General features: G+C 48.2%; 2 protein-coding genes across 16 annotated transcripts in view; one reads left to right on the plus strand and one right to left on the minus strand.

The window, feature by feature from the left end:
* CEPT1 (choline/ethanolamine phosphotransferase 1) overlaps positions 1 to 3,001 on the plus strand; it is a 37,805-nt gene extending 34,804 nt beyond the window's left edge. For 12 of the 14 annotated variants that reach the window (XM_059081847.2, XM_059081867.2, XM_067041691.1 and 9 more), the window contains 4 exons: positions 244 to 375; positions 835 to 993; positions 1,480 to 1,605; positions 2,228 to 3,001. In XM_059081847.2, the coding sequence (XP_058937830.1) occupies positions 244 to 375; positions 835 to 993; positions 1,480 to 1,605; positions 2,228 to 2,347 (537 nt within the window). In that variant the 3' untranslated portion in view covers positions 2,348 to 3,001. The remainder of the gene's footprint in view (positions 1 to 243; positions 376 to 834; positions 994 to 1,479; positions 1,606 to 2,227) is intronic. The other 2 variants (XM_067041678.1, XM_067041675.1) reach the window with 1 other exon arrangement.
* Positions 3,002 to 5,512: 2,511 nt separating this feature from the next.
* DENND2D (DENN domain containing 2D) lies at positions 5,513 to 24,352 on the minus strand. Of its 2 annotated transcripts, none has more exons than XM_059081832.2 (12): positions 24,123 to 24,352; positions 19,097 to 19,272; positions 18,102 to 18,214; positions 16,976 to 17,045; positions 16,187 to 16,264; positions 14,654 to 14,794; positions 13,020 to 13,168; positions 10,458 to 10,635; positions 7,583 to 7,624; positions 7,084 to 7,168; positions 6,517 to 6,756; positions 5,513 to 6,038 (listed from the first exon to the last, which is right to left on the minus strand). In XM_059081832.2, exons 1-12 carry the CDS (start codon positions 24,178 to 24,180, stop codon positions 5,962 to 5,964), a joined length of 1,407 nt encoding a protein of 468 aa, XP_058937815.1. In that variant the 5' UTR covers positions 24,181 to 24,352; the 3' UTR covers positions 5,513 to 5,961. The 2 variants fall into 2 exon arrangements, with proteins under 2 accessions (XP_058937815.1, XP_058937811.1); XM_059081828.2 differs by lacking the exon at positions 24,123 to 24,352 and adding an exon at positions 19,845 to 20,134.
* Between the last annotated feature and the right edge of the window lie 301 nt (positions 24,353 to 24,653).

A 24,653-nucleotide genomic window follows, 5' to 3' on the forward strand; every position in this document is an offset into this window, starting at 1 on the left:
ATAAAGTTGGATCAGTTATTATTTTTAAAGTTGGTATCAGAAGTCAGGTTAATTTTTATGTGGTCTCTCATTTCTTGAGACTTTATGTTGTTTATAATGGAAAGGTTAAGGAAACTTCCATCAATTTAAGTATTAACTAAACTAGAAGGAATGGAGAATATATCAGAATATGAATCAAATGTTTGATTTGTTTTATTTTGATTTATATATATATTAATTGTTTTCTCTCTCTACCCATTAAAGATTCCAGTGCTGAATATTCAAATGAAAATTTTTCCTGCACTTTGTACTGTAGCAGGGACCATATTTTCCTGTACAAATTACTTCCGTGTAATCTTCACAGGTGGTGTTGGAAAAAATGGATCAACGATAGCAGTAAGTATTGCTTAAGATTTCCAGTGATTGTGCTAGGACTTAGTTTTGTAGTCGCTTTGTTTTTTATTTGAATTAATTAAAATCATTGTTAATTGAGTTTCCATTTAGTCTTAAAGAAAAATAACCCTGAAACTTCTCAGTTTTATTTACACATGTATACATTTATATGCTTATATTTGCATATTTTTGTGCATGCAGACACACTTTTATACACATGTATATATATATTTTTTTAAGTGCAATCTGCTTTGTAAAATGTGTGGCCTCTTAAGTAAAATCCTCAGTTTGTGCCTAACTAATCCATGCTGCTGCTTTTCCTTAGCTGTTCTGGTATTCAGTTATAAAAACTGCTGGCTCTCAGACACCGAGAGGTTCTTAGAACTTCAGGTTGATCTGTCTTCCATCAAGCAAATCGGTATAGAATACCACTAACTCCTCACTTCTCTTTACTCTGTACAGGGAACAAGTGTCCTTTCTCCTTTTCTCCATATTGGATCAGTAATTACATTAGCTGCAATGATCTACAAGAAATCAGCAGTTCAGCTTTTTGAAAAGCATCCCTGTCTTTATATATTGACATTTGGTTTTGTATCTGCCAAAATCACCAATAAGCTTGTGGTAAGCACCAGAGTTTTTGTCTGTTTTCTTTTTAACTTTCATCTTATTTTGGTTTTATGGCCATAGTTTTCATTTCATAATTTCCTAAGCAGTGCTAGAGTTTGCTGTCCTCTAATCAAAATCTCTTGATGTCAATATGGGAGCCATTTTTACTCTTACATGAAGCTACAATTTGAGATTACCAGAAGCTCCTTAAACCTCTATGACTCTTCTTTCTATCCACATTCTTCATTCTCATTCTGTACACTCAAGTTAAGGCTCCTTGTGAAAAGCATATTTAGGGGGACTTAGTTGACATGGTATATACCTTTGGTGTATAGCTTTCACACCCACTTTGTGTTGTTGTTTTACTTTTGAAAATTCAACAGATATTGCTAAAGAATTCTTGAAACTTGATATTTGACCACAATACTGATTTACTGTGTAGCTCACAATTGCTTTAATATGAAAATGCCTGCCTACATCACCGATTCTCTTTATTCATAGGTGGCACACATGACTAAAAGTGAAATGCATTTGCATGACACAGCATTCATAGGTCCAGCACTTTTGTTTCTGGACCAATATTTTAACAGCTTTATTGATGAATATATTGTACTTTGGATAGCCCTGGTAAGTTTTGTACTGTGTTCTATTTCATGATTTGGAGGTTACTTGTTTTCTTGTTTCAGTGGGCCAGTCCTGAGAGATAGATCTTATAATTATAATGATTTAGAATACTAGAAAGCCACATTTATGGGACTTCGTGGGAGTTCCTCATGGCTTCATCTTTGAGTCATTTTTTGTATTATTCTTACTAGTCCTGCCTTCATCCCGGCTCATAAATTCCATATTTCTAACTGTAAAGCAGGAGTTGGCAGACTACAGCCTGTGGGCCAATGGCCAGTTTTTGTAAATAGTTTTATTGGAACAGTCATGGCCATTCATTTATGTATTGTCTGTGGCTGCTTTCATGCTACAGTGGCAGAGTTGAACAGTTATGACAAAGAGAGTATGGTCCACAAAGCCTAAAATATTCACTAAGTTTGTTGCTCCTTGGTGTAAAGGTTTTCCTTTACAGGTCCCTGCTACAGTACATCTTTGAGGAAATTGAGTTATTAAATTTTATGGAATTGAAGGTGAATTTCAAAAGAAGAGAAGAAAGAAGCCTCTCCTCTTGGCTTTCAGGAATCTTAGGGATGGCCTAAGCAGATTCCTGAGAATCTAATAGTACCTCTCTCTTTTTTTTTTTTAGGTCTTCTCTTTCTTTGATTTGATTCGCTACTGTGTCAGTGTTTGCAATCAGATTGCGTCTCACCTGCACATACATGTCTTCAGAATCAAGGTCTCTACAGCTCATTCTAATCATCATTAATGATGTAATTGATGTTATAGGAAGCTCATGTTTTCTGCCCGAAAGAATCTGAACATATTAAGGAGAATGGGGTGGTTAAGAACAAATATAATTTATAATAACCAACGTTATATATAACTTTTATTCTTTGTTACTGGTAACACACCTTAACTATCCCTGTGTGAGAATGGGAATTTCAAGTTCCATCCCGTAAATTGTACATGTTGTCAAACAGGGTTGGCCCAAGAAAGCATGCAAGAAAAAAATGCCATGTGTTTGTAATTACCCTGGATTCATAGTAAAATTGTCATGGGGAGCAGATCCCCAGTGGTCGAGATTTCTAATGTAGAATATTTGCAGGCCAAAAGATGGTTGCTTTATAATTTTAACAAATCATCATCTTTTAGTGACGTCCTTGTTTAGTATCTTCTCAAGCTTTCTTTACTGAGGAGCTCAGCTTGTGGCACAGATATATCTTGTGAGGTGGAACCTAGTGATAAAGATCTTGAATTTGGATTGAAAGGTTTCCTATCTTTACATTATAGAGGAAGTCATTTTTTTTATTGCTCAAGAAATGGTATCATGGGCTTGGGAAATCCTGTTAGCATGCATAATAATGTGGTAACTTTGTCGATCCATTTTATTTTTTTAAATAAATATATGATCTGAAAGCCAGTCTTCTTCTCAGTTTTATTCAGTGGAAAGATAAACTAAGTTTTAATGTCATTTTTAAGCAAAATTTATTTCTATTCTTTAATAAATGAGGAAATTCAGTCAGCTACATCATCATTATGTGTCCTGTGACCTTTCTATCTTGTGTAAAACTGTTTAACTTAAAACATAGGAATGCTATGTTCATTTTCCCTCTTGGTAGATTTTTTTGGTTGTGGTTGTCACCCTTGAGATTATAAATCTTTTTTTCCCTTTGAGAAAACAGAATCATAATCTTAAAAGTCCAAAGGGGTTTAATAGTCACCTGGTCTAGGAATCTCAAACCCTTCCCCCAGATTTTTAATTAGAGAGGCTTGGGCCTCTCTAGGCAATTATTGAAAATTTGTACTCTCCTTTTCTGGCTACTCAGTATCTATACCACAGTAACTATAAACCAGATCTGTTTCCATTGTATATAATTCAGTTGCTTGAATGAAGAGGGAGACAAGCGGAAAAGGTTTAAGCTATTGACTAAAATGAGGTATCTTATTGATTTTTATTTATACCCTGTTTCTGTAATCATGGATACACAATAGCTGTGCTGCCTTGCCTGGCAATCAGAACTCTTCCTTGCACTTTTAATGATTTCATCATTTCCATGTAACCTTGATTAGCAATGACTGTGAAACCTTTCATTTCTTTGCTAGAATGTAGCAGGAAGGAGAAGTTTCTCACTGCCTTTGCTTGCTAGCAACTTCTCCAGCACCTGGGGTAGAGAAGTACATACAGGAAAATGCTAGGGTGAATCAAATGTTACAAGCTAGGACAAAGGAAAAAGAAGGAGGGATAATTAACTAAAGTTAAGTCATTGTCTTATTATATTAGATAGAGCAAATGTTAATTACCTGCAGTGGAAATTGAGGTCTGGAGAAGCTAAATGGCATACCAGTGTCACAACAGTTACTCCTTTTCCAAATGGGGACTAGAATCCAGATCTTCTGAATCCTAATCCATTGTTCTCTCCTACACCACAGTAGTGGGCTGAAGCTACAAACTGAGGTTCTAGAATCTTTTTCAGCGTAAAGGAAATCTGGAAGATGTTCAGGTATTTGGTGTGTGCTTCCTTCAGCTCTAGATAACCATCCGCATCATATCAAGGGTACTTTTATAGTAAACTCAGCTGTTCCTAATTCTTCTTGTGATCATATTCTATATGATTTTGATACCTGATTAGGTATCAAAATCATCTGAAGAATTTTTTAAAAATACAGGTTCCCAGGTCCTATCTCTAGAGGTATTTGGTAGGTTTGAGATGGGGCCTCATATTTTCTTTTTTTTTTTTTTTTTTTTTTTTTTTTTTTTTTTGCGGTACGCGGGCCTCTCACCGCTGTGGCCTCTCCCGTTGCGGAGCACAGGCTCCGGACGCGTGGGCCCAGCGGCCATGGTTCACGGGCCCAGCCGCTCCGCGGCATGCGGGATCCTCCCGGACCGGGGCACGAACCCGTGTCCCCTGCATCGGCAGGCAGACTCTCAACCACTGCGCCACCAGGGAAGCCCAGGGCCTCATATTTTCATAAGCTCCCCAGGATTCCAATCCTTGTTAAACCTTTTGAGTTACAACTAGGCTTAGGAACCACTGCCATAAACTACCTAAAAAGGTGCAATAACTCTTGGAAGCTGTGAAGAGTAGCAGCATAGTTAGGGGTGGCATGTGGACGGTAGAACATGTGCCACCTGCAGTAAGTCTCTGTGACCCTAAAATAAAATTATATTGGCTTTAACTTCAATTTGGTAACCCTAGTCCCCATCCCACCCTCCAATAACATTTGTGTTCTTTGTACAGAATGCAGGGGCCTCTGAGGGCCACACTCACATATACACATTAAAAAGATGGAATTTTTGAAAAACAAGATGCTTCTAAAAGTTTCCCATCCCTTACAGTGTTTAAACAGAAACCGTCCGTAGAGATACAGAGGGAAGATGGACCAGGTGACTACTAAACTCATTTGGACTTCTAAGATTTTGATTCTCTTTTTTCAAAGAGAAAAAATGTCAATGCGGGGATCCCTCTACCTTTAGCTAAAGAGTTGAACTGGGCTTCTCAAAATATTGAAGTTGGAAGTAGGATGTCTAAAATGGAAAGTTCCAAACTGGAAGTGATGGGCACACAGACCTATTGATGGAAACAGTTTAGTGTTCTTCACTGGCTTCTGTCAACTGAAATTCCTACCCTCAAGTTACTCGACTGCAAATGCTTCACTCTGGCTAGCAGCCTTTCCTCCCAGGATTCTGGAAAGCACACCGAACTAGAACCAAGAACTGCTGTCATGTCCCCAGTGCTGTTGCTGCTTTTACCAGTATCCCTCACCCTTCTTATTAGAAGGCTCTGCTGACCCCTATAATTCCACCACTCCAAACACAGTCCCAGAGTTCTGGGCACTATTGCCAGGTCCTCTACTTCTAGTGCAGTTTATTCTCACATCTATTGCCTTGTTTTCCTGGTTTTCTCTCCATAGTGGAAGCCAGAGATACACATTTAAAGAACAAGAAGATTTTCGTCTTTATTCTTATCCTCACATGTCCACAGACCTCTTCTTTTATGTGGAGAAACTGAGCCTTTGGGCCACAACTGCTTTCTTCTTTTGAGGATTTTGTAAGAGAGGTTCCTGGAAGAGGGCAGTTACAGCAACTTCTAAGACTCTACAACACCTCTACTACTGTTTCCTGCCCGGTGTCACCTCTGCAGGAAAGGCAGCTTTGTGCCCAGCTCTGTGAGCACAGAGGTCAGAGCCTTCCAAAGTCTTGAGAAAGCTGATTCCAGGGATCCCAAACTCAAGACACCAACTTGAAGCGAGACCTGGTTACCAGGACTCGGAAGAAGGCTGTGGATTCTAGGGGCTGAGAGCTTCACATCCTACCATGCCGGCAGGGGCCAAAGTCCACAACTGGCCTATAGGTCTAGTCACTTTTGTTCACCACAGCTCTTATTTCAAAGTCTTTTCCTTTGGTTTCTTCTGTTTCTTCCGTTCCTCGTATTCAAGTATTTTCTGTTGGAAATAGCCTGTGGGTTCAGATACACGTGTTAGAGACATCTAATCTGGCCAGGCAGACTTAAGGTGAGCTCAGGAGTGAGGGTCAGGAATATCCTCTGTGCTGTCCACGTTCCCTGACTACACCCACATTCCTGCCAGGATGCCCAAGCCCTCACAGGCCTTTGGAGATACAGGTATTTGATTTGGCCTCAGAGGGGGCCTAAAACAAATAATAATTAGTAGGAATTAGCTCCAGACTAAAACAAAGAGCATACAGCCTCCTGCTGGCTGATGAACAGCAACTTCTGCAAAAGTATCAGCCCAGGAGGCATTTTCTTAGGCTTCAGGTTCTTTCCTTCCAGCCCCACTTGGTAAGATTACAGCTATTTTTGTGGGCCTCTAGAGAGAAATGCTCTTTCCTCCCCCTCCTCTTCATCATAGGGCCACACCTGACTTGGAGGCAGTGACCCTCTGGGCTTGGATTGATAGGGGCCTGTCACTGTATACCTGCAGGAGGGTTCTTGCTCTTCTCAGCTTCCTGGATGAAAACGGAAAAGAGCTGTGTCTTCACAAACTTCTTCACAAATCGGCGGTTGGCCTTGGAGGTCAGAGCCTTATAGAAGGCCCGTTCTTGGAAGTGGCCTTGCCCATTTGCTTCCCGCTTGATGTAGGAAGCATAGTGGCCCACAGTCTTGACAAAGAACTGCACAAAAGGGCCTGAAACATGCTCATTGATTTGTTCAGAAGCTGCAGGGAACAGAGACCATCTCAGGATAGTGGAAGGATGAAACTACCCACTCTTACCTCCAGTGGCTTTTATTGCAAGCTGAAAGCTCATGGAGAAGGGGTGAGGTAGGATTCATAACTACTGATTGACTGATTAAAATGGGAGACTAGATATGGGTTCACCATTGCTTAAGAAGAATAAAATCTCATACTCGCCCTAGAATCAAGGCCTCTGGGACTAGCCCAGGACTGCTGAGTGAATTTGTTTTAGTTCTGGAAGGAAATTATTGGGAATCATGCCCTCAAGCTCTTAGGAGAAAGCCAAAATAAGAGGAGCCTCGGACTTACTCTGTGACCCCTTGATCCCCTGACCAAGAGATTCTAAGATGTCCTCCTGAAGCTTGGGTGGTAGGATGTCTTTTTCATCACCAACCTAGGAGACAACAGAGGCAGCTCAAAGGTTAAGCAGTCAGGGAGGAAGTGTGGAGTGAAGTATTGGCAGAGAGTGTGAGATGGGGATGAATTCTATACCCCATTCTTTCCCCACCCCCCACCCCCAGATAATTGGCCACATAGAAGAGAAGCAACAGAAGCTTTGACTCTAAACACTAGCAAGTTTCTCTGTCCCTCTGGTACTTGGTTTATATCCTTGCCCTAAAGGCACTAACACCGACTGCCTTGTGAAGTCATCTGTCTTTGTCATGGGCTCCTTGAAAGAGGAGAGATCTTGTTAGCATGGATTCTCACTCAACAAAAGTACTTAAAGTTTGTTAAAGTGGAACATCAGTGAGACTAGAGCAATTGAATTGGTGGTGGGTCTGCAGGGGATCTGAACCCAGACACTTACTGACATTAAGAAGGTTCCTTCACAAAGATTCACCAACAGGACCTGAAAAAAAACACAGAACTGCTTGATCTCTTCCCCTTTCTCCATTTCTGCCTGTGGTTGCAACTTTCAGCCCAAGTAGCAATAAAATCAGCACCTTCGATTCTCATTTCCTGTCTGATACTCTCCTTTCTCACCACCCCCTCCTTCCTGGGAAAAGGGTGTGAGGGTGTAGGAAGCAGGAAACAGGAGAGAGCTAAGGAAAATGGAATATACAATATGGGTAAATCATAGCCAGTCACTCCCTTAATAAAACATTGATCATGGTAATGGCTTCTATATAGGCAACATTTAGTACATGGCACACATGATGCTTTGCACACTTTATCTCATTTAATCTTCCCCATGCTCCTGTAGAGGCAGGTACTGTGCCTGTTTTGCAGATGAGGAAACAGACCCAAAGGAGCTAAGCTGCCTGAGGTGATACTGCTAACAAATAGAACAGTTTCCAAGCCTAGGTTGTGCTGTCCTTGGGACTGCATCTTTCTCCCTACAACTCTCCTTCAACTCCCTTCCTTCTGGTCAGCTTTAGGACAGGGATGGACATCTTTTGATTTTTTTTAAAGCTTACAACTTTTATGTACAATTGCCTGGAGTTCCATTTTTAAAACTCCCACAGAGCTTTGGGCCTTCCAGCAGGAAACACCAAGAGGAGGAAATGAGCCCTGGGTCAACAGGAAGAGGGAAGGAAAGGCAGTAACCTGTGTCTATAGGCTGCAGGTAGGACAAGCACAGGGCTGGAACTTGGGAAACCTGAGCTCTAGTATCAGCTCCATCATTGCCTGAGAGGCCTTCAGTCCAGACTAGAGATGACAAATAGGCATCCTGCTGGTTGGATTCCAACCTACAGATCTGTTTCTTTTTGCCTCAGAGAAATTTAAATAATTGAATTAGTTTCCAATATTTAAATTGGAAAATTTCACATAAAATTTGGATTTGGGGCTTCTCCTGAAAAGTCAGGAGCTCTAACACTGATCCACATACAGATGGAACTGAGCTACAGCTGCCCCCTTTAGTCAAGGCCTGTGCTCAGCAGTTTGTCATAATCCCCCAAAGCCTGTGTTGGCCATTTAAATGCCTGCTGGGTCCCTCTTTTCAGTTTGTGATCTTTGGTCTTGACAGGTGGGTGAGTGATCCCTGCATGCTCCCTTCTCCCAAATAAAAAGAAAGAGAGGAACTGGGAGGTGTGCCGAGAGACAGCAAGCACTGTAATTATCCATCATCAAGGGAGAAAAGTTGAACTAGTTCAGGCCTGAAACCACTTGTATACATAGGCTCAGATGTCTTCACTCAGGGCAGGCTGTTTACTTCGGGGGCTGGGAGGTAAGAGTGTGTGAAGAAATTTTTTGTGAAGTTGTTCCCAGAAGTCTTTCCAGTACTTGGAAAGACTGTCTGTCAAGCGATCCCTGCCAGAGAGTGGACGTGGGGAGTCAGGGAATCCCCCTCCCCTTCCCTGGCCCCTAGCCCTCTCCCTTCCTCACCCCCTGCCCATTTCACGGAGCAGCTGCAGAGGAATAAAATAGGCCAAAGGCTCTTACAGAGCAGGAGCCGGAGTCTGAGGAGCCTTCGGGTGTCTTCCTGCCAGGCCAGGAAGAGGAAGAGCCACAGCTTCTGAGGAGATGGGGCTGTAGCATCAGGAAGTTTCATAACTTCTGGGTATGGGGCATTTTAAGTCATTGCTAAACATGGGGCTGATACTCTGTCCCAGTTAGTCACAAGGCAAATACTGGCTCAAAGGGCATGTGTACTCAGCAGTCCGGAGGAGGGTTGAGCGGGTCAGCAAGGCAAGGAAGGGAAACAGAGCCTGCTTCTTTACCTCCCAGCAGCACTCTGTGGAAGAAAGGCTTTGGTTCTAGCTGTGCTAGATTCCATCCTTGCCTGTGTGGCTTCAGATAACTCAATTGAGTTCTCTGGACCTCAGATACTTCTTATGTAAATGGAGGAAGTCCTCCCACTAGGGTGGGTTGCAAGCCTTCAATAGCTTACTACTAGGCCCTGCCTCTCCCCTTGGTAGGCCCTTTGTCTACACAGAGGGAGTCAGTGGTTAGCCCGTGCAGACAAACCTAAGTAGCTCTTCTGGCTTGAAATTATAATCACGTGCTATCTCTTGAAAGTTCCTATTGATAACTCAAGCAAAGCACATGTTTTGAGTTGTTCTTCCAACCCTGGAGATAGATTTGTGTTATTAATGCCTATTTTCACCACTGAGCTTTCTGGTGTATCTGGAGGCACTGCCAAGAAATAAGAAGCTGACAGAGATCAAAGGGAATTTGGACCTATATCCTCATTAGCCAACTGAGCTCTGAGCTAATCAGAAAGATGACCCTTGCTACAAAAAAATAATCTGCAGTTTCAAGACTCATTGTTTGCAGGAACGCTATGTCAGTTCACTTCTAAGCACCATGAACAGCCCCCAGTGGGGTGTGTGTTGTATAGACCAGCTGTTGTATAGACCAGCTGTGCTCGTCCATTCAGAAGAAAACTGGGACACCTGGGGCCTGCTCATTAGGACTAGCTGGCCTAGGACAGTTGAGTGAGCCCTGAATAAGCCACGTGCTGCCCCTTAAGCCCAAGGAAATCATTCAGGAGGAGGGAGCAGACACTTATTGAGTATCAGCTATATGTCAGGCACCAGGCTAGGTGCTTTATGCAGATTTTTTCCCCTTAGGATCCCTAGGAACGGAACATAGTCATTCTGATATTACAGATGAGGAAGGTCAGGCTTAAAGAGGTTAAACAACTTGCAGCAAAATCACCCAGCTGTTAGTAGCAGAGCTGGGATCCGGATCCAGGTCTGCCTGGCTCCAAATCATGCCCTCTTCTTGTGGCATCATACCTCTTCCATGGGGCTGTCCATAACCTCCTGCCGAAAGCGCATTTGGACTCCAACCATGAAGGGAGTGGGGCAGCAGACAGTGGCCAGAAGGCTCTCGGGGACAACAGGGATGTAGGTGTGGGCCCAGCTGAAGGGGTAGAGCAGCGCCGCAGCAGCATGGATGCACTGAGACAGTGTGCTGGGGACAGGGCACAGAGAGTGAGAGTCAGAGGAGCCTCCCTGCGCCTCCACCCCCAAGGACCCACCCCTACAGCCCACCACTGACAGCAGCTGCTCATGCTGCCTATAAAAGCAAGTCTGGGAGCCATGCCTGTCACAGAGCTTGTGACTACTTGTAGCTGGGAGGAAAGGTAAGGAAACTGGGAGAGGCTGAGGCTCCTCTCATCAAGGATGGGGCCTCTGTTTGATCCTTCTTTTCCCAGTTAGTCTTCTCAACTCACTTCCGTGGTGGGCGGGGGGTGGGGGGTGCCAGGGGAGTGACTCTAAAAGGGAAGGGAAGAAGAAATGTCTTCATTGTTCGAGTCCCTTCTCTATGCTTATCACTGTGCTAAGGATGTGGCTACCAGGAAGCATAAGACTGGCTCTGCTTTTAAGGAACTCAGTGTAGTTAAGGAGACAAACGTGTAAACATTGGGGTGCAGCAGAGAGGTCAAGCCTATTTCCTCCTTATGTCTCATCCTGAGTCTTTAGCTCTCACAGCTCCCTCTGACCACTCGTGGTTATTTCAAGTTACCAGGTTGGTGCCTGAGTTTGCTTGGGAAATTCCTGGATTCCAGGAACCTCTGACCAGCAATTCCTACCCGGAAAGTCCCACAGAAGTGGCTCCTCCACCCTTCCCAACGAAGCATTCCCTGTGTAATTACTGCCTAAGTCACAACTTGGGCCCAGCTCCCCCAATCCCTCCCCACTTTACCCCTCCAACACACACACACAACCCTCCTTTCTGTCTTCTCTATTTTCCACTGGCTTTCATGTTTCTTCATTTCTCCAAATTACCCCAAAGCCAAAGCCAATCAAAAAAACACAGATGCAGAAACCTTGTTTCAGCTCTCGGTATGGAGCTCGCACTTCCTGAGTTAGAAAGATGGAGTCTCTGAGAGTCCCGCCAAGGCTTGGGCTGACTGGAAGTCCCCTTCCTGCCTGAGCTGCAGAGATCTGAAACACTCAGTGTAGGAAGGAAGTGGGGAGTGGTGGAGTCTCCCTGAAGAAAGTTAACACCTGAGAGATGAGTCTTGCAGGCCTTTGCCCATGTCCAGGCCAGAGTCCCCTTCACTTCCTAAACACTGATCTTAGGGGGAAAAGGCCAGAATCCCAGCTCCAGCTGTGACAGAAACTTCTCAGTTCCCTACAGGGCCAGAGAGTGGAAGAGCTACTTCCAAAGCAAAAGATTACACCACTTCCCACAAGGATTGGCCTACAACTGGTGCCTTTTTGGTTATCACTGATTTTTACAGAATTTTCAACCCACAGACCCCCATTGCCTGCCCAAGCTTCCTTTCCTCTAAAACCCATGACATTCACCTGGCCCTCTGGCCTAACACTTGGGTCCCTAATATCCTTTTCTTCTTCTTCCCTAAAAGATAAAACCAGGGTTGTCAGCCCAATATGAGCAGCTTTCTCCATCCCAAGACATAAATAGGTCAATGTTCTACTGTCTTACGATTTTTCTCCCTTCTCTATTCTGTCACACATCTCCCCATGTCTTTCTCAGACTTGAAGCCCCTAAGAGGTAGAGACCAAGACATGATATTATTCTGCTTCAACTATACACAGGGATATACTCAGCTATGAACTTATTATTAAGAAAAACAGCTAGCACTTACCAGTGTGTGCTTGGTAGAGTGCTAGTTACCTAATGTGCATTACTTAATTTAATCCTTACCACACCCTTATGAAGTAGCTACAGATCTCCATTTTACAGATAAGGAGATCATGACTTCAAGAAGTTAACCTAACCTAAGGAACACCATGTAGATAAAGGTAGAGGAAAAGAACCTGAACTTTGTTCTGCTGATTTCAATACCTGTGCTTTCTTTTCAAATGGGGATAATTCTACATTCCCTTAAGGTCTAGGACCATGTCTTATTTGTCTGTATCTTCCTGATGCTTGGCATCTGGTAAACAGTTGACACACAATAAGTGTTTGTTGAATGAGTGACTAAATGGACAGATGACATGTGTTTGCCACTAAGGATAGTGTGATTGACCTCCATACCACTATATGACTTCCTGCCCTGTCCTCCCTCAGCCTTTCAAGAGCAGAATCATGTCTGCATCCACCCTAACTGGTCTCCTCCTGGGCTGTCATGGGAATACTTCATGTACTTCTCAGAGCTAAATCACAAACCTCCTTCAGGCTTAGGCAGTGATCAAGTTTGGAGGCAGATACAGGGAATTATAACAGCTAATTTCTAGGCTTAGTGCAGATCAAGGCAGGGTGGCAGGAGGGTGGGGAGCACATAGATCCTACAGCCTGATTTCCTTTGAGAACCCTCCGGTCTATACCTTGGAACACAGGGATGCCAGTCAGCTCAGGTGACCCCACTCGGTGGCTGGACCAACCTGAGACCCTCTGCCAGGAAGATGATTCTTCTCTCCAGCACTGCAGAGGCAAAGATCTGAAGAATCTGCTCAAAACTGAGACAGCGCAATAGAGAACCAAAATCCACGTGCTCTAGGTGGGAGTCCAGGGGCCGAGTCAGCGAAATGAACTGTGGGGAAACCAGAGAGAGGGGGAGTCACCACACTGAAAAATCACACAAGCCCCAGAAAGCTGGGTCTCTACCAGCCTCCACCCTATCTTCCCCAAAGGAGTACATCTGACCGTGCCTCCCCACTGCTAAAAACCCACCCACGGTTTCCCTACACTCTGAGGATGACACTGTTATAATCCCCTACGTGGCCCACAAGGCCCACCTCTCTCACCACCTGCCTCACCTCGCTTCCCCACATCAACTCCTTTCTGTTCCTTGAGCATGTCATGCTCTTTCTTGCTGGAGGTTCTTCCCTCCCCTGGGTGGCCTTTCACTGTTTTTTTAAAAAATTAACTTGTGAGTTTTTTATTGAAGTATAGTTGATTTACAATATTTTCTCTCTTCATTCTTATCCTCCTTTATGTCTCAGAGGCTTTCACTGGCCACCTAATGCAAGGTGTCAACCTGTGTTTCTCATCATTTTCCCATGTAGCATCCTGTTTTCTTTTCATCACAATCATACAATTTTTAATTATTTATTTGTGTGTTTACTTATTTAAGTCTTTAGACTTTTAGCTCCATGAAGTCAGGGACCACATTCATTTTATTTACTGCTTTGTAGCCAGAAAATAGTATAACTTGGTGCATAGCTAGCCTGCCACACTTATTTTTTGAATAAGTGAACAAGCCTAGCCCCTCCCCTTATTCTGATAGGGGGAAGCAGAGGACACACAGATTGTCCAGAGTACCAGGGGTCAGGACTGGAATTCTTAAAACAATGCAGCCACATGGCACAGGGAGATCAGCTAGGTGCTTTGTGACCACCTAGAGGGGTGGGATAGGGAGGGAGGGAGGGAGGGAGGGAGGGTGGGATAGGGAGGGAGGGAGGGAGGGAGGGAGGGAGACGCAAGAGGGAAGAGATATGGGAACATATGTGTATGTATAACTGACTCACTTTGTTGTAGAGCAGAAACTAACACACCATTGTAAAGCAATTATACTCCAATAAAGATGTTAAAAAAAATGTTCTACTTGCTGCTTTGTCTGCTTAGTGTCTTAAAACAATAGCTTCCCCATTGTGGCATGGGCGGCGACTCAGGGTTGGGGATGTGTGATAAGGAAAAGACCCGTGGAGGCCATAAAGTAGAGATATAGGACAGACACAGGAAGATAAGTGAGGTAATGGGGAAAAGCGGCAGTTTGGTGGCTGGCGGCAAAGGCCATTCTAGTACCAGGAGCCTCAGCTTACATGGTTTATTTATTATAAATAAAAGTCTTGGTGGCTTAAACAGTAACTAGGTCCTTGTGAGCATCAGATTGGGAGGATTAGAACATTGGGTTTGACTTTCAGCTCTGCCGCCAATAATTCGAGCCAAGCCCCGGTGCCTGTCTGGCTCAGTTTCTCGGCATGTTAACCTGGTGAACGGGAGCACTGTGACGAGAGGTGCCACAGGAACAAGCCCCCTGCAGTCAGGGAGGGGCTTGTCCATTTTGCTCACCCACCTCAGTGCCCGAGTCAGGGATGAAGCTCTTGAGGGTGACGGTCTTCCCAGGAGCAGGGAAGGCTGCCTCTCGGAGGCCCTGCATGAATGGGTAGATGACTGCCATGGAGATCTGATGCCTCTTTTCCACTTCATCCAGGATCTGTACGGAAGAGGACCACGGGAAACATGACTCAAAGGGATGCTCCCAGGCTGGTAGCTGAGATCTCATGTGTGAGGCTGCTCCCGCCAATCCTTAACTGGTTCTTTCCTCCCTGGCAGAAACCAGTCTGCTGTTTACCTCCTGCCCAAGACCTGCTTTTTCTCCTAGCCTTCTTCTTTCCATCTTCTCTCTACCGATCCGTATTCCTTCCTTCTCCTAACATCAGCACGAGCTACCTTCCCCAGGAAGTCATTCTAGAGTAAACTCGTCATCCCTGATGGTACCATGTTCATTTGTGCTAGATGGAGTGGGAGACTAGAAGCTGGGCCTCTTGGGTGCCACTCTGCCCTCCAACTTCCACCAGAGACTCCCCAGGTCCAGGGATGGCCTTCATCCACAGAACCCTGCACAGATGAACGAACCATCCACCCAAGCCAAGGCTGATGTACATTACCTTCATCCTTCAAGGGACCTGCCTGGGGCAGAGCACACTGATGCCCTTTTCTGGCCACTAAGACATGCTGCATCCATTCGGAAGGACTGCTCTCTGATCCCAGCTCAGGTGTACTAGCACTCAAATTAGCTCCAGCAGAAGTCCTGGAGACCTCAACATCCCCCTCTACCCTGGAAGGAGTCAGCATGAGTCCCCCAAGCCCCACTGTATAATTGTCTTTATATCTGTTTAGTATTCTGTCTTCTTCATGTAGCATGTCATCTGAGCCCCACACCAACCCATGAGATAGGAAGGTGAGGTGTGGGGCGCGGCAAAGGCGCGGCAAAGTGTTGCCGCAAAGCAGGATAGAAAAAGCTGAATCATCCATCCTGTAGCCAGTGCGCATGCGTTGGAATATGCTAACAAGGTTTTGGAGCAGTAACCAGTCCGAAGGCGACGCGTGGCCATGCCTCCGATATGAACCAGTCAAAGACTTGCACAGTACCCCGAATCTTATATAGGCAGCTGCCGTTAAGGCTGCGGCGTCTTCCTTCCATCTTTCTATAACCAAGCTGTACTCCAATAAAGTGTGATACGAGAAGAATCTAGCGTGTGGTGACTGTTATTCTGCTGGTCAGACGCAGCTCGCCATAGTGAGGGATCATTACATACATTTGACAGATGAGGAACTGGAACTCCCAATTCCTAACCTGGAGCTCTACCCATGTCCCTCTCCAGCTGCATTCTTACCTACTAGACAGGGAGCAGTGGGCTTTCTAGCTTCAGTTCCTACTTTTCCCTAAAGCCAAGTCAAGCCCAATCACCTCTCTGCCTGAATCTCCCCAGGGTGCCTCGCCTGACCCCGGCTGTGGGGGAGGAGCACAGGGAGCACGGGCAGGGCAGGCAGCCAGGCGGATCTGGAGGCTGAACAGGCCCAACCCGCCCCGAGGAATCCCTACCTTGGAGAACAAGCCGAAGCAGCCAATGCAGCTGATGATGCAGTACACCCTGGGGAGGCGAGGACCACGGCCGGCGGGCTAGGGAGGGACGGACAGGCTCCTTAAGTGCTGCAGCCTCCCCAGGGCCTCTACGCAACTGGGGCTGATGGGGCACAGGGCTGGTGACTGGGGCTGGGGATCCATGGTGAATGGTGGGCTGGAGGTAGAAAGACCTGGCTGTGCAGAGGTCCCACTCATGGGAGAGGCAGCACGGAGGCCAGAACGGTCACCGAAATCCAAAGAAAATGGCCTTGAGGGGGCTGGTTGGCTCAAGGGCGAACACTGCCTGCATCGGCACCAACACTATCAGGGGTGAGCAAAGAGGGAGCGAGTGTGTTGTAGAGACGAGGAAACAGCTAGGGAGGAGGGCGCTACGAAAGTGACTCGAGAGCCCAAGGACTGAGCCTCGTGGTCCAAATCCCAGGCCAGGCTGTGGGAGGCAGGGGCCAAGTCAACGAGGCCTGGATAGAGAGGGCAGGGAGCGGGTTAGAATGAAGCCTCCCCCAGAGCTGGGGAGAGTAGAGACCAAAGCATGGCAGCAAAGGTGCCCAGGATGGGTGAGGAGGGGCGTGTGTCCCCATTCTTGTGAGGTGGCACAGGGCACTAACATGGCAGCAGGTACTGAGCTGTGCTCTCTTTACAACCACCTCTGCCAGGGAGCCTTGGCTTTTGCGGCTGAGGCTTGAGCAAACCCAGCTGTGGAGCAGAACAGGATGCAGAGAGGAGGGGGCAGTTCTGAGCTGCACAAACCAAGAGGCGCCTGCAGTATCCAATCTTCCTGCTGCCATCCATGTTGGTCAGAACGAACGAGAAGGTCTCCCTGAGGAAGAGCAGACAAGACCTGGTTTTCACTTGCTCACTAGGTTCTTTTATTTCCTTAAGATTTATGATTTAGTTATTTATTTTTATTTATTTTTGGCTGCATCAGGTTCTTCGTTGTGGCGTGCAGGCTCTTCGTCGTGGTGAGAAGGCTTCTCTCTAGTTGTGGCGTTTGGGTTTTCTCTCTCTAGCTGTGGCACGCAGGTTCCAGGGTGAGTGGTCTCCATAGTTGTGGTGCAAAGGTTCCAGAGCATGCGGGCTCTAGTTGAGACATGAGATCTCAGTAGTTGTGTCTCAGGCTTAGTTGCCCTGTGACATGTAGGATCTTAGTTCCCTGACCAGGGATCACACCCGTGTCTCCTTCATGGTAAGGTGGATTTCTTACCACTAGACCAACAGGGAAGTCCCTGCTCACTACATTCTAAAGCAGGAAGGCAGTCAGCATCAGAGCAGGGCTGAGGCGGGTGAGGAGGATAAAGGGGAGCTGCTGATTAATCCTGAGAGTACTCATAACATCAGTAATCTATTTAAAGTGCTTATTGGTGTCAAGCTCTAAATGTATCATCACATTTAGTTCTCAAAACAGCCCTTTGAGGTAGGTTCAATCACTATTCCCACTTTAAAATTAAAGGAACTGAGACTCTGAGGGAGTGTTTCTTATCCAAGGTCATTCAACTCCTAAGTGGTAAAGCCAAAACTTGAGCTCAGGCAGTCAAATTCCAGGACTCATGGTATAAAGGGCTCTGCCATATAAGGGACTCCTTAGAGGCCAAAGGACTTCTTCTAAGTCCATCTTCTGCCAGAGGCAGTCAAAACACAGTGAGTAGCTCCTAGGACAAGTGAAAGAACCTTGCCCTTCTGTTAGAAGGGACTGCTTAACCTGGTTACCTGAGCTCTCTTGCCTCAAGATGTCCCAGGCAAGATGTTTAGAAATGAATCAGCTGCAGCCCCTCCCCATCAGGAAGGAAGCTGGTGAGAAATCCAGTTGAGGGGGGTGCAGGAACCACGCCCTTCTCCTCCAATCCCAGATTCCCCCGTCCCAGGGCCGAGCGATTACCTGGGATACTCAGTGAGTGGGGCCCACTCATTCCCATCTGGGAAGCAAAACAAGGGGATGGCTCCAAGCAGCCGCTCCTCCTCCTCCTGTTGTCCCCGAAGCAAGTTCTCTCGCTACAAGGAATGGGAAAAGAGACAGGTGGATGTGGAGGTAGGAGCAGGTGGAGAGGGCTTGGGGGCTGGCGGGCTACTTTGGAGGCTCTAAAGCAGTCTGAGAATAAGCTTTTCCACTGGTGTGGGACCCAAAGCATGCCTCTGTGCCCATCACTGCACAGAGACTGCATTCTGGGTCTGGCTGGAAGAACCCCAAGGCTGAAACAGCCCCTCCCGGGCCAAGTCTACATGAACCTGAGTTGAACTTCAGTATCCTAAGGATCTACATAGTCAGGAAAGGGGCTAGGACCATGCTGAATACAGAAAGGCCCAGAGACCTCCCGGCTTCCTGGGAGGACCGCATCAGAGAGATACCGCATTTGAGAAGAGAAGCAGCCAGGTCAGTAACCTCACTGACAGGGTTAGTGAGAAAGATGCCCTAACCCCACCCCTTCACCCGCTGCAGGACCAGACAAGAAGGAGCCTGATGCTTGGGCTGTGGCCACCAGCTATGTGCCTGCCACACCCTTTCCCTCCCACCCACCCCAGGGAGGGGATTCCTGCAAGGACCTCTGGCAGAAGGTAAGCTTCTCTACAGAGAAGGGTGGCTGAGCATAGAATTTGGAAGAACTAGGAGGTCCCCCAAACGGCAGAAAAACTAGCCTAGTTTCCCAGCTAGGGAGCCTAGGTCAGTTCGTTACAGAGGCCAGACCTAGATTCTGCGGGTGATAAGAGAAAACAGGGCTGGGCCTGAAGGAAACAGGAACGGTGAGCTCAGGGCAGCTCCAGAGGAGCTCCCGCAGGGTGGGGAGCTGGGAGTGGGGAGAGGGCACCCCCCCACACCCATCGCCTCTCAAACACCCGAATCCTCTGTCCCCCATTGCCCCTTCCTTCAATCCTTACCTTGGGGAACTGGTAGGTGATTGTGGGCTCATAATCATCCCCCGAAGGCTTTTTTTTGAGAGAAACCACGAGGAGGTATTCAAAGAAGTGCTGCCCTCCGGCAAAGTTGGGTAGACAGTGCTCCTGGGCCCTTTCTGGTTCCTTTACAACTTCCCCCAGATTATCCTGGGGAGGTCCTGAAACCAAGACACCAGGGCCCATTAGTATCTCATTGATCCAGGCCCTGAGTGGAGGATGTGAGGCTCCAGCATCTTCAGCACCTCTAGGCCATCATAGCGACACCGAGGTCCCTGGAGCCTGCCCAGCACCTCAGGTCCCGGCACGGGATCAGAGCCAACTGGGCAGTTTCCGTGCCTGCCTGAGACATTTGGAACCACTGGGGGGTGCCTAGAGGAGGAAAGAAGTCACTGATTCAGAAGCCAAGGAAATATACTGAGGAGGTCACCTGGGAGGCCCGAGGCCCCAGGGTAGCAGAAACTCTGCCTAAGTGAAACAGTATGCCCCGAGTTGACTTGGACTTAAGAAATCGGAACAGGCCAAGGGCCACGTGGCTGTAACCACACCAAACCCCACAGAGGGCATGACCGGCTCTAAAAACCAACAGGGGAAACCTCCTGGCCCAGTCACATGGGGAACCAGGGTAAGGATGAGATATAAAAGAAAGAAGAAAAAGAAGTATTTCAAGGAAGAAACAGCCCCATCGAAGAGGGCCACGCTGGAAAAAAGAAGTAGCTAATCCAGTCCAGACCTGCTCCGTGTCGAGGCAGCCAGTTGCGGAAGTGCCTGAGTATGCCGCCTACCATTTGTCTTTCCATCTTCTTGGGCCTGTAAGGCATGGAGTGCTTCCCTTTCCTCTAACAGACTGGCTACAGAAAGCCTGAGAAAGCGGCTGCCGTTTCAGTCTCCAGCCACAACGCTATGAAGCCAAGCCCTGTGCTGTCTTCCAAACGGGGGACAGCAGTTTCCATCCTATGCACCCGATGGTTGAGCAAGAAGGCTGTGCGACAGGACCCAGAAAGGCAGCAGAACGCCTGCACTGACAGAGGCAGCATCCTGGTACTGCAGCTCAGACCTCAGCTCCTCCCAAGAGCCCCAGGGTGTGGTGAGAGAAAAGGTCATAGGCAAACACCTCCAGAGCCCAGCTGCTTCTGGGCTAAGGGCTTTTAATTCTGGGCTGAAGGTTGTGCAATGGGTTTATTTACAACCTCTTGACAGTGAAGAATGCCTTGCCAGCCCCCGGACAGGGATCTTATATCTCCATAACTGATTCCTGACCTTTCACTTCCTAACTCGGTCAATGGCAGCAGATAACCTCTGCATGGCCCCCTGCTGCACTCTGGGACTTCCAGGACTTCAAGGCTGCAAGCAAGAGCATGGGACCAAAAACTCCTCGCAGCAAGGTTGCCCCTGCCTCCCCTGATTAAAATCAATAGACTTGACCTCATTCATTATTTAGGTGGAGAAATTGTTCTAGCAAGAAGAATTCCTGGATATCAACATGAACCTAAAAGCCTCCTCTCCTGGTGGTGAAATAAAGAGCAAAGTCCATCTCTGGGTTGGAGAGTTCCTGATATCTCAGCACGATCTACAATGGTGCATCTTTCATCCCCTGCAATATGTCTTAAGGCAAACGTCTCACTGGGACCTTTTCCAGGGATCCAGCAAAGAATCCCTCCTCTCAGATAGGAAGCACTGACTTAGGACAGTCTCCCTGGCCTACAGTAGGGGGCTGGTTGCATCAGCAGCCTGAGGGGCACTCAATGGAGTGGAAAGCATCTGGGTGATCTCCACCCCACCCCCACTCCTGCTCAGTCTTTTTTCCTGGTTTGTCCAGGTCAACAGTTCTGCACAAGCTAAGAGCAGAGCAGCTGGGCCCTGGGGCTCCAGTGGTGCTGTGTCTGGAGGCTGGGGAAGAGAGACAGAATAGCAGTAAATCACCTGGTATTCTCACATAAACCCTTGAGTGTGTAAATGCACGTGGTAAGAGAGAAGGACTTTTGCCTTCTAGAGGAGGATTGTGCAGCCAGTCTGCGCAGGTTGCCTCCTAGAGGAGCTAGGAGGCAAAAGGGTTTGGTGCCAGTGTCTGTCACTCCTGCAAAGAATTAATAGACCTCTGGAAGAAAGTGTGGTGTTGAAATAGGGGACACAGCTGCTTGCTCTTAATAGCTCCAGACCTGGCTTCTGTGGACTAGTAAAAGCCAGTACTCAGTGGCCCAGCCATGACTCCTGGGGAGATCAAGGATCACAGTAAATAAGAATGTTTTAATCACTGTAGGGACCTCCCTGGTGGCGCAGTGGTTAAGAATCCTCTTGCCAATGCAGGGGACATGGGTTCGAGCCCTGGTCCGGGAAGATCCCACATGCCGCGGAACAACTAAGCACGTGTGCCACAACTACTGAGGCCTGTGCACAACAACTACTGAAGCCCACACGCCTAGAGCCCATGCTCCACAACAAGAGAAGCCACCGCAATGAGAAGCCTGCGCTCTGCTATGAAGAGTAGCCCCTGCTCGCTTGCCTGAAACTAGAGAAAGCCTGCGTGCAGCAACAAAGACTCAATGCAGCCAAAAAAAAAAAAAAAAAAAAAAAAAAAAAGAACGTTACATTCACTGCAATGGTGAGAACACTGACCTGGAACACTCGGATCTGTCACCACACCTTATCTGCAACCTGCACAGACTGGCTGCACAATCCTCGCCACCAATCTGAGAAACAAGCATCTCCGGATACAGATGGGGAAACTGAGGCACAGAGTAATTCAGGGACTATTTGGGGAATACAACAGAATCTGTTGGGGGTGGGAATGATGAGAGTTTCATGTTCATACTCCTGCCTTCTGGATGCAGCACACGCCAAACATCCCACAAATATGAATGCCTCCTGTTTGCAGAAGGCCTTGAGAAGCAAAATCTTTTCCCTGGGCATTCCAGAACCTCAGGAAATGATTTCTTTCCCTAAATCCTTTGGGTTGCATTTTCAGCCCATTTCTTCCTGCTTTATCAGAAGAGCCAAGATAACAGCAAAACTCACAATGGCAAACAAAAGAAGTTACTGAACTTTGGGGCTGAGGACCAAGAAATCCAGAAAAAAGTCTTCCCCCTTTCAAAGGGGGTTATCAACAGAAGACGAAACCTCCATCAAACACACGTTTAATATGGGTCTTCTCATTTAATCCCCAGTGCCCTAGAAAGGAATTATTATCCTGAATTTTCAGTTTAGGAGGGAGACGCCCTTTCTAGGGAAGTGAGGAGTCTGGTTACACTTGTTCCTCCACCAGGAAGCACCTCCCACAGCCCTCTTACAAAAGTCCCAGAACCAGCTGGAATATAGGTGAAGGGACTTTCTGGAACCTTGATCTGGAAAGCTGGCCCTTCCTCTTCTAGCTCAGCTGCTCTCGACCCAGGACCACCACCACTGCCAACCCTCCCATCAGGATGATTTACACCCATGTGTGTGTATACACACACACACACACACACACACACACACATATCCTCCTACCCCACAGTTACCTTGGGGCCAAAAGGACAAAAGAGGGCGGGGGAACTCCCAGGAAAGGTGGAGGATAGTATGGAAGGTGAAGAAGGCACACTCTCCTACCCGGTAGGTGCCAGACCTCAGGACAGGTAATACTGGCTGCACATCTTACAGTCCCTCACTGTCATCAGGCACAGTCATCAGCCCTGTTTTGGGAACAACTGGAATGGGCTGCAGGGAGCAGATCCCTTCCATTCACACAGGCTTCTGAGGGTCGAGGGAGACCAGGAAAGACCAAGCCAGTGCTCTCCACAGAAAAGAGGCCACCAGCCCCACCCTGTATCTGCTCCTGCCACGGCACACTCCCGGGCATCTGTCCCCACCCATGGTCTCAGACCTCTCCGCCTCAGTACAGGTGGAATGACCAGATAGATACTGGAAACCTGTGTTCAGGGAGGACAGCAAGGGCTAGGGGTGGGGGACCGGGGTAATGACAGGAGCACTGATTCCCACCCCCCACACCAGGTCTCCCTAGCTCTGGGGCTTGGAGTAAGAGGGGGTCTCACTCAGTCTCTTGACCGCCAATGTTAGAAGGGGTGGACTGTCTTGATATAAACCCTGCTTACTTTCCAATTGGTTTCCTTCTTCTCAGAAGGTGGGACCTCTGGACAAAGTATCTAAGGGTTGTGGCTGCTCATCCATCGGACTGGTCAGTGGTAAGCAGCAATATATATTTGTTGAATGAATGAAAAAGAATGAATGAATTCCTAATTCCCTTCCTCCCAAAGCCCAGCGCCCCTGCTGAGAAGAAAGGAAACGAATATTGACTTCTAATCTAATCCCTACAACCCTATACGGGAGGAATCATTCTTCCTTCTGTAATGGGGGACCAAGGGATAAGGGAGGCTTGCTTGCCTTGTCGGGTTCGCACACTCTAAGGAAGCCGCTGAGCAGGCTGTATCCCAGCTCTGCTCGAGGCCACACTCTCCAGGGCTCCTCGCTGCCCCTGGGGGAGGGAGGGGGGGTGACGTCGCAGGGGAAGGGCAGTGCTGTGGCCGGCGTCTGTGTGCGGGGCAAAGTCACGGGCTCCCACGCATGGAGTCCGGGGGCGGGGAGGCGGGGCAGCGCGGGGAGGCGGGCGGCCAGGGGCTGAGCCTGTGTCTCCCTTGCGGGCTCCGCGGCCCGGGAGCTGCAGGCACCCTGCGGTTGCCCCACAAACTTCCTGGCTGGTAGGACACGTGGCCCCGGGGCCCCACAACGGTTTCCTTTGGCTGGCGACCTCCCCTTTGCCCCTGCTGGCGTGGCTTCTCCTCTGACCGCCGACCCCTTCCCCACCAGCCCGTTTCCACCTCTACCGGCTCCCTTTCTCTCAAGCTCACCTGACCCCTGCCCAGCACCCCTCGGAATGCCCCTCAGACTGCTCCCCGATCGATCGCAACCCTCCTCACCGCCCTGCCTTGGCCCCTCGTCCCTGTCACCTCCCGTCCTGGCCCGCTGTCCCCCCGCTGTGCCCGCGCCCTCGCCCTGCGCGCCCCGGCCCGGCACTAACCCCCACGGCCGCGCTTCAGTCTCAGGCTGGCTCGGAGGCGGCGGCCGAGCCCATCCATGGCCCCTGGAGTACCCGGCGCCCGCTCCCACGTCCGCGCCGGCCCCGCCCCCCAATGCGCGACCTCGGCTGGCAGACACTTTCACTTTTCCGCGGGGGAGAGGCAGAGGGGGACGAGCTGGGACGCGGCGGCACACCTTCCGGACTCCGGCCCAACCCCCGGCGCACCTGGGCGGGCCCGGTCTTCCCTGGGCGCCGGGTAGGGCTGCGTGGGGTGACAGAGCGCGCTCGACGCGCGTCCGGGAGGGGCGGTGCCACCTGGCTCCCACCCTCTGTGGGGCGCCCCGGGAAGCTTGACTTTCTGAGCCCCGCGGTCCGCAAATGCTCGGGTTCGCCACAAAGTCACCCTCTGCCTCCGCGGCAAGCGCGGGGAGTGCCCGCCCGGTGGGCATCCCTATACCTTCCAGGTGGCTCGGGGACTTATCCCAGAAGGAGACAGAGTTTTCGGAGTCGGCAAATCTTTCCAACCTCTCC

Source organism: Kogia breviceps, chromosome 1 (genome assembly GCF_026419965.1).
Source record: "Kogia breviceps isolate mKogBre1 chromosome 1, mKogBre1 haplotype 1, whole genome shotgun sequence".
Classification (NCBI taxonomy): Eukaryota; Metazoa; Chordata; class Mammalia; order Artiodactyla; family Physeteridae; genus Kogia; species Kogia breviceps.